This window comes from Populus alba, chromosome 18 (assembly GCF_005239225.2).
Source record: "Populus alba chromosome 18, ASM523922v2, whole genome shotgun sequence".
NCBI lineage: Eukaryota > Viridiplantae > Streptophyta > Magnoliopsida > Malpighiales > Salicaceae > Populus > Populus alba.
The window spans coordinates 4,875,522-4,885,202 of NC_133301.1; the positions used below are offsets into that span (position 1 = coordinate 4,875,522).

At 32.2% G+C, this 9,681-nt stretch overlaps 1 protein-coding gene across 1 annotated transcript; it reads left to right on the top strand.

Annotated features, from left to right (window-relative positions):
• Positions 1 to 1,728: 1,728 nt before the first annotated feature.
• LOC118046029 (transcription factor MYB114) lies at positions 1,729 to 2,832 on the top strand. The gene is made up of 3 exons (XM_035054793.1): positions 1,729 to 2,003; positions 2,133 to 2,262; positions 2,378 to 2,832. The coding sequence occupies exons 1-3, from the start codon at positions 1,862 to 1,864 to the stop codon at positions 2,706 to 2,708; spliced, it is 603 nt and encodes a 200-aa protein (XP_034910684.1). The 5' UTR covers positions 1,729 to 1,861; the 3' UTR covers positions 2,709 to 2,832.
• The last annotated feature ends 6,849 nt before the right edge of the window (positions 2,833 to 9,681 follow it).

Here is a 9,681-nt window from a genome sequence, read left to right on the forward strand (position 1 = left end):
AAAAAGTTAGGTTTTGAGTTAGGTATGGATATTGGTATGCTAGGCCATTTCCTGACCCGGCCATAAATCCAACTCAAAATAAATAAATAAATAAATAAATAATCTTAAATTTAAAAATTATATATATTACTAAATAATTCTAAATTATATATTTGAGTTCAAGATTTGGATTCGAGTTATGCATACCTAATAGTTACCCGAAACCTGATTATGTCTAGTTTAGATATCAAAATCTATATTCAATCAAGTTTAGATCATAATTGTATAGTTATTCCTGGTTTCAGTTTGAATTCATGGACAATAAATTACCCAATCCATGAGCATCGGTCCTCAGTAAAATCCCTCCCTAGATTACTATTGTCCCGTAACTACTCTCTATCAAAAGTACTAAAAGATCCCAATTTGTTACGTTTCAGGTTGAACAATCATATTATAAGCTCTAAATTTCATCATGAGCCAAAGCAGCAACCAAAGTCATGGAAGAAAAAAAATTATAAACACCAAGTCCATACAAAATTATCAGAAAAATATTTTCATCACATGAAGATATCAAATGGATGATGATACATTAAATTTTCTATTAGAAAAAAAAAACATTGATATTGAAAAAATGAAAGATAAAACCTTGATCTCAACATTAAAAAAATGAGGTCACTATCTGAAGCAAGCATAATAGCTGGCTCTCTGTCACCCACAAATTAATTTTTTATAATCAACATATTGGACATGAAACTTGTGATTTGAACCAAAGAGTGCTATCTGCTTAACAATAAATAAATAAATAAATAAAAGGCATGGTAGAGTGGAATGTAAGGGGTATTTAGAAGTGCGGTAATAATTATTTTTTAAAATATTTTTCGATTAAAAAATGTATTAAAATAATATTTTTTTATTTTTAAAATCAACACATTAAAATGATCTAAAAAAACAATTTGAGGAAAAATTAATAATAATTTTTTATTTTTTTAAAAATTATTTTTAAAACATAAAAATAAACAACTTGTAGTGGGCAACACTGAAAAAAAAAAAAAAAACATGAAATGAATTAATACGTGAAGAAGAAAAAACAGGATCATGTGCTGATGGGAGAATAGATGCATCCATTTTACCTTGAAGGAAGAAGAATCTAAAATAATCAATGCAATCACTTGTATGTATCTTACATATGGTGCTATTTTATAGCCTCCTTAATGATCCAGCTTTAGATGATTTAGAGATGAATTTGACTGCTGTGTTGACCTTCTCGTTGTGCTAAACGTGCTTAATGCCCCTGTCCTGTTATCAATGAACCTTAAAACTAAGTCCTATATTTTAAAATCTAAGCAAATCCATCTCTCTCTCGTAAAACAAGAACACATCACATGCAAATGAGCTTGCATACTGACTTCGGAGAGTTCTATTCTTCTCGGGGCAATTAAAGCAAGCATGTTTCTGTGTGTATGAGTGCATCATTGTAAGCTTCTGCTGAACAACAACAGCCGTTGGATCTCCTCCCTCTTCTCATGCTTAGATCACTTCCCTTACATTTTTGTCTAGGACAAGTACATGGGCAGGAACTCACATGTATGGACTTGTTACATGCTAAATTTACCTCCCTCTTCAATCATGAGCCATTCGGACTTCTCTTGGGGAGACCGAGATGCAAAATCCTGAATTACATCAGTATTGTATACTGTTGCTTGGGTTCCCATATATTTACCAAAGAAAGGTAGGTCAGATAATATCTCCCCCGTTTATATACTCCTAGAATAAATAACTTGAACACTAAAGTTCAACTCACTCCAACTCTGTCTTCTTGTCCGAAACACGAATCTTGCTTCCTTGAGGGAGAAGGGAGTGGGAGAACAGAAAAACTAGACAAATGCCACTGGCTCCTAGGAGAAGTAAGTGCGGTAAAAAGGAAGCTACCAGAGGAGCATGGACAGCTGAAGAGGACCAAAAACTGGCCCGAGTCATTGAAATTCATGGTCCAAAGAGGTGGAGATCAATTGCTGCCAAAGCAGGTATTTTGAACGAGTGTATTAATCATGAACGTCTGTAATACCAGTGAAAATACAAATGCAAACTTTTAGCCCAATTGTTTCATAAGAACTCGTCATCTATTTTGGATTTGATCGTACTGTTTACTGCAGATCTGAATAGATGTGGTAAGAGCTGCAGGTTGAGATGGATGAATCATCTTAGACCAAATATTAAGAGAGGTAACATATCAGACCAAGAAGAGGACTTGATACTCAGGCTTCACAAGCTCCTTGGTAACAGGCAAGCTTATCACAATTTTCCTTCTCTCACTTTCCTTCTCTCTCTTTATTTTTCAATTAAGGAAATACATGTTGCGATAAGTGTTTTGACTTTGATGAATTTATTCCTCATTTAGATGGTCTTTGATAGCTGGAAGACTGCCTGGAAGGACTGATAATGAAATCAAGAACTACTGGAATTCTCATTTGAGCAAAAAGATAAAGCAAAAAGAGGAGAAGCCAGTAATAATCTCAACATTGAAACAACCTGAGCCAGAGAAAACCAATGTACTGGGTATGGATAATATTGCCATGGGAAGGGAGGAGGGTACTTCTAAGAGACTAGAGGACTCAAAATCTAGCTTTGTTGGGGATGACTTCTTTGATTTCTCCAATGAGGACCCTGTGAATTTGGAATGGATGAGTAAATTCCTTGAGGCTGATGAGTATTTGTATGAATTTCCATGATATTGTATGCTGCTGCCTTTCGAAGTAGTAGTTTATGCATTCGTATTTTTGTGATGCTAGCTATTGCAAGTTAAGGAGGTCTTCGATAAATCAAGGAAAACCCTGCAGTTTTTCCTTTTGTTTTCTTCAATTGTTCGATGCCAGTGTTGTTAGCAGTCAATGCTAACCCATCTAAGCACAGTTTAATATTATATTTGACAATTCATGGCCAATTTTTCACTAAATCAATAATTTTATTAAATTTTATTCTTAGTGAGTGTGAGTGTTGGGAGGAATTAGGACACTGATCAGGCTTTTGGGTAGCCTTTCCATTCATGGATGAAAAATGATAAGAGAAGGTGTTCCACAAATAAAATCCAAACCAATTCCAAGACAAAACACTCTTTTAAAAATATTTTCTAAAAGAGTGGCTTCAATACTGGTCCTGTGATGTGAGCTGCCACTTCTTTTTCTCAAGAAATGCTCTGGTACATTCTGTCCCCTTGTAGTCCTAGTACATCACCAGTAAATATATTATGAGGACAAGCCTTGTATAATGTTAGTTCACAAAATGTTCCTTGTAAATATAATTTCTTTTAGTCTTCAATTTTAATTTGTTGGAAAACTGGTGGCATGTGACCATGCATATAAATATAATAAATAATCACCTGTTTAAATTACAGGGAGTCAGTTTTTTTTTTTGGTACGTACAATAGTTATAACACATAACAAAAAAAATTGTGTGAATTGAAATTTCTGGACATGCTACACCTTAATAATTCTCATCGTAATTTCATAAATAATTATGCTCTTTAATTTGAGTGGCTATATTTATTATTCATGTTTCATATTTTATTTGCTTGACCCGGTATAAAATTAGCACAAATTATATCACTCTAGAATGAGACTTATTTTAATTTGAGTGCCAAATGCCAATGGAGTCCATAAGAAACTCAAAATTAATGTACGTGATGCATGTAACATTGTGGATGAAGAGAGTAATCCTAAAATGTTAATCTTGATCAATTTAGATATAATATTCTAACTTACATATTAGGAGATGATTATTACTAGCTTCCTATGTGAAATTTGAAAATGTATGAAAAATTTTATTGTCTAATTCAAATTGTGTAATGAAGGTAGAAAATAGCCTCCAAGAATTTGGTATTTGAATTGACTTAAGATGAGAAACTTAATGGAAATAAGTATGACATTTTTTATAGGAAAATTCAGCATATTAAGATGAGAAAGAGGTATTTAAGATCTTGACCAATAACATGAACCTACTGAAAGAAGGGACTCCTGCCTAACATCGATGTGATATGCAAGCCTATGAGATTTGGATAAGCATAGGATTGCATGTTTTTCTATATTGAGATGCATGTAGGATGACATAATTAAAAAGTTTGAGATTAATTAGAATGCTAAAGAAATATGGACCAACTTATGGTAAAATTTGATGGCATGACAGCAACCAGGTTATGAGCCCTAACACTAATTTAACCAATAAATAATGGACTCGAAGCATTCTATGGTGGAACACTTTAGGGTGATGTTTGTTATGATCAGAGAGTTGTAAGTAGATGGTAATAATCTCACTGATGAATAACAAGTTCAAGCTATTATTAGGTCCTTACTTGAACCCTTTTAGGCCCAACGAAGATAGTGCTAATGTTGTAATGAGGGTATTTAGACCGTTAATGATATTGGGCAACATCTATAACTTGGGACGGAGCAAAAAAGGTGAATTGTAATATAGTCTTAACAACCCAAGCTAGACAGTGTAGGACATTCAGGCCTAAATATAAAGGACTTTAAAGGTGATGTTGTAAATTTGGCACCAAGAGTTGGAAGAGTAACCAGGCACCATATAGGCAAGCGTGAAAAGAAAAACATAACTAAGGTCTACTTCTATAACTATGCAAACATGGGTCACTTTGCTCAAGATTGCTCTAGTTGAATAAGGTACAAACATATACCGACTTTTTTATTGTTTATGTATGCTCACATCACCTGCTGCCACTCGGTTTGCTACTGTATATTTGACTTTAGGATGTTTGAATGATCATAAAATGTAGTTGATGACTGTGTTTACTTCCAAACAGTGGAGTTCATGTAGATTTGCAAGGAATAGAAGAAGGGAAACAAATTCAAAATTGTGTTTTGGACAGTAGGTTTTGGCATGATGTTACTATATGTATTAAGGCAATGTATCCTCTAATTAAAGTTCTTCGATTAGTTGATTCTGATGAGAAACCAGTTATGAGTTTTATATATAAAGCAATGGATGAAGCAAAAGAGAAGATACAAGTGAATTTTGGTTCTGTGAAGAAAATGTATATATCTTTCTAATTTTTATTTCAAATGTTGTCATCTATTAATATGAATGTCTTTAGAGATACTTTCAATTGAGATATTCCTAGAGTGTAATGATATTTTTATTGTTTACACACACACACACACACACACACCTATATGGAATATTGTTGATGCAAGATGGAAACTTCAACTCCACAGAACCTTACATGCAACAGCTTATTATTTAAATCCTTATTATCATTATAATCTCAATTTTAAGGTTAATGCCAATATTAAAATTGGATTATATCAATACTTAGAAATGATGGTGCATAATGTAAGTGAAAGGTGCAAAATTGACTTGCAACTTGAATCATTTAAGGATGCAAAATGGTTGTTTGGCATTGAGGTTGCCAAGACAGCAAGAGATAGAAAAAACTCTAGCTAAATGGAGGGATTCTTATGGGGATGAATGTCAAGAATTACAAAGGTTTGAAATTCGAGTTCTAAACTTACTTGTACTTCATCTAGATGTGAGCGTAACTGGAGTGCATTTGAAATGGTGAGTTTTTTTTTTTTAAAAATGTTGAAATATTTGATAAAAATCTTATAAATTTGAATTGTTTATTTAGGTTTATACAAAACGAAGAAATCATTTGCACTAGAGAAAAATAAATGGCTTGGTATTTGTAGTATGCAATCTGAAATTGAATAATAATCAAGTAAAAAAGCAAGCTGATGATTTTGGTGTAGAAGATGATCTTTCATCTGATGATGATTGGATAACCGAGGGAGAAGAATATTCAAACATTGATTTGCTTGGTGCTATTAACAGTGCAACATGAAGAAAAAATGGTAATGAAGATGAAAGTGATGAAGAAGAAATTCCTAATGATGTTGAAATGGAGAGTCATGGTACTGAAGATGTTTTGGAGATTCAAATTGATGATATTGGTGTTGGTACTAGTAATAACACTAATGCTCATAATATTGGTGTTGGTACTAGTAGTGAAAACTATTCTCTTGATGCTAATGATATTGATGAATGTTTGAGGAATAATGAGGAAGATGAAGGTAATGAAGCTGATTTTAGTTTACATGACACACCAACAGATTATTTGTTTTAAGTTTGTTAATTATTAGCTAATGAAAGGTTATTTAAATTATGTATGAATTTTTTATTTGAAGCATTAATTTTTTTTTAATGTATTTTAAAATTCCTTACGATTTTACAATTGGACACATATTGCTTAAGGATGTGCATTGGGCTCAACCCACTTTTATATGATGTGTTCTATGCCCTAAATATTCATTGTAATCTTTAAGCAGTTTTAGCTATATTGCCTTTACGTTTTTTTTTTTCACTTAAAAGGTACTCAAATGGAAAGATGAGTATATTAAATGTTATTCCCTCACTTAGTTGATTGAACTCACCCCTCCATTTTAATATTATTTTAGGTTCTTAACTTCTATTATATATATATATGTGTGTGTGTGTGTGGGCGCGCGTGCGTGTACACTTTAAGCATAATATCATATGATAATGTTATTCATATGTAAGAGATCAAATGACACTCAAATCTGACTAGACAACACCCGAAGATGACCAGAAAAAACCCGAAGATGACCAGAAAACACCCAAAGGTGACCATTATGGGAGGATAAGTCGCCACAACTTGGTGCCTCTCTCATCCCTAGGTTTACAAATACGATGTGCACAAAGACTAATTACTCTCCGTTAGTATGGAGTTTCTGACAGGTTCAATATCAAGACATAACAGGTATTCACACAATTATCAAAGCAACTGAATGTCATATCGAATAGCATTTAATTTAGCATAATACGAATACATATTCAAGAAATTGATGAGTATTTGGAAATAAATCAACATATATAGATATTCAAGAAGGTCATTTGTACTCATCATATATTCAACATATATAATTTATTTATATTACATGCATATTAAAAATTATCTCACTCACTCGAAAAACAAAAATATCATAAAAATATATACAGAACTGGAGACTACTGAAGATCATTATAAGGAACTTCAGCATAACCTATAATGGATATGAAAAACACTTAAAAACTAATCAAAGCAAGAATAACATAAAAGATTAAAACTTTAAACTTAGAGACAAAAACATAATTATAAAGCCAAATTGATTCATCCGATCGATTCTAAACATAACTTAAATTGATTAAACCTAACATGTTCGGTTAACCCTTATTGTTGGGTTAATCAATCGACCACCATCACAAGCCAACTGGTCGTCCGATTCAGACCAACTGATTAATCAGTTGATCGAGATTTCTAGAATCTTGATTTACTAGTCTTCAAAATTGTTGATTCCCCAACAATCAATATGTTTCTAAAAAAACCCATAATTAAAGTCCTTAATTAGTTCATTTTAAGCTAGAATTAACACCTTAAACTTTAATTGAAACTCTTAAATTATTCTATCATCACATCAGAATAAAACCCTAAACTATTCTTAAATCCTTCCATAATTAATGTCTTTATAAAAAATAATAGTAGAGAGAGATATTTACTTGCTTCTTCAACCTTCTTAAACTATAATTTAAGCTTAAAACTAAAATCTTTGGTATTTTAGGAGAAATTTATGGTAAGGGAGAAAAAAAAAGTGAAGAGGAAAAGCAATTTTTTTGGTAACCTTCTCTTTAAATACATAGGTTAGTTTAGGTTGGGTTTGAGCTTAAATTTGTGCTCAAGTATGATGAGCCAAGAATATTGCTTTTACAACACTCCCTTGTTATACAAAATTCATCCTTGAATTTAAACTCATAAAGAACAAAGAAATGGCACAGTTGGATGCCTAACAAAGGCAGATGAAAACCATGAAAGGTGATATTATTAAGCCCACCAGTGTACTTGAACAAATCTTGAGATCTAGACCTGGAGAAGGAATTTAAGCTTAGTCTGTAATTACCGCTCAACCTGTTTTTATGCAAGCAACTCCTTTCACCTTCATCCCACAAGCGTTTTGTGGCCATTAGCACCACATTAAAGGCCTAAGTCACCACTCCTTTTCCACTTTCTCTACCAACATCATTTATAAACCTAGTTATTGAAACCAAGAAGGCAAAGGTGATAAAAGAAGAGGATTTTAATAAGTTTTCTGCTATTGAAGAGATTTTGAGGGCAATTAAGGGAATCAATATGTATGATCTAGTAAAAGCCATTGAAATATGCTTGGTTTTGAACATAGTAGTCCCTAAAAAGTTAAAAGTGCTAGAATTTGCTAAATACATCTGTACACAATGCTTAATGACTCATCTAAAAGTGTACTATAATAAGATGGCAAAAGTCGTCCATGACGAGAAGCTTCTGATCCATTTCTTTTAGGAAAGCCGAGGTGTTGGTGCTCTAAGTGGTATATATGGTTGGATAACAAACCTGGTGAATGTCTTTGTCAAGCAGTATAAATTCAACTTGGGTATTGCATCTCGTAGAATGAGCCTACAAGATATGAAGATAGGTGTTAGGGAATTTATCCGGGAGTACACTAAGAGGTGGTATGAAGTAGCTGCTCAAGTGAATCCTCCACCATTAGAAAATGAGGGTTAGCTCGTTTACCAACACTTTCAAGATACCCAACTTTAAGTGCAAACCCAACACTTTATTGACCTAGTGATTGTGTCTGAAAATATTGAACAAACTATCAAAGTAAGAAATATCATAGGTTCAACCATGAGCTTTAGAGTCACGAAAAAAGATGAAAATGAAAAATGGCCTAAAATTAGAGTAAAATGTAACAAGTCAAATTTATGAATGATAATGGTATCTACTACATTGTCACCATATCATCTTCAGCGTAAAAAATGGTTGGTGAATACTAAAAAGATACAAATGTTGCTGGGGAATCTTACCCAAAAAAAGTTTGTCATTTCTCAATCCTTTTATTATAAAACTTTTGTTATTCTACATTTTGTTTGTGGATTGCATCACATCTTTTTAATGGAATATGTCTTTTTTATGTCTATTTGTTGTTTTTAAATCAAGATATTTTTGTGTGAAAGTGATAGCTTGATATTTTTATATATCCATAATTGAATAAATATAATGAAAAAATGGTCGAACATCAAGGTGCGCCATGCAAGATGCTAAGGGGAAAGTTTTTTTAGACTTAAAAAATTAAACCTCGTAAGTGATCTCATGGATTTTGTTCAAAACAATATGACCAAACTAGTTTTTGTGAAAACCCTTTACCAAAATAATCTTGAAAAAATAAATTCACCTTTTGATTTCAGAAATAATTCAATGTTTACTCAAAAACAGTGTGTAAAACATCTTTTTTGTAGGGTGGCAAATGAATCATCAAGCAATTCTCATTATGAGGTGACCTCACAATTTTTAATGAAAAGACATAAAATGAAAATATATAATTACCTCACACAATGTCTCTTCATTCATGTTTTACATGTATGTATAATGGTATGTAGTGGATTTGGTAGTTATAGACTCTAAAACATAGTTATTTATAAATCTAAACCATTATACTGGACAAGGAAAGATTTATTGGTTCTAATTACTTGTGCCTGAAATGATGAAATGCCATCTTTTTATTCATTTTATATTCTTAAAATATATCCCTTATAATCCCTTTTTAAACCTAAATAAAGTTTTTCTTCATAAAATACCTTGGGGGCAAAAAAACAAATACAAAGATT

Excerpts from the sequence above, each read along its gene's own strand:
- LOC118046029 (XM_035054793.1), top strand. The coding sequence starts at position 1,862 with ATGCCACTGGCTCCTAGGAGAAGTAAGTGCGGTAAAAAGGAAGCTACC. Across the intron at positions 2,004-2,132 it reads ATCAATTGCTGCCAAAGCAG|ATCTGAATAGATGTGGTAAG; the intron begins GTATTTTGAACG and ends TGTTTACTGCAG. Across the intron at positions 2,263-2,377 it reads CACAAGCTCCTTGGTAACAG|ATGGTCTTTGATAGCTGGAA; the intron begins GCAAGCTTATCA and ends TTCCTCATTTAG.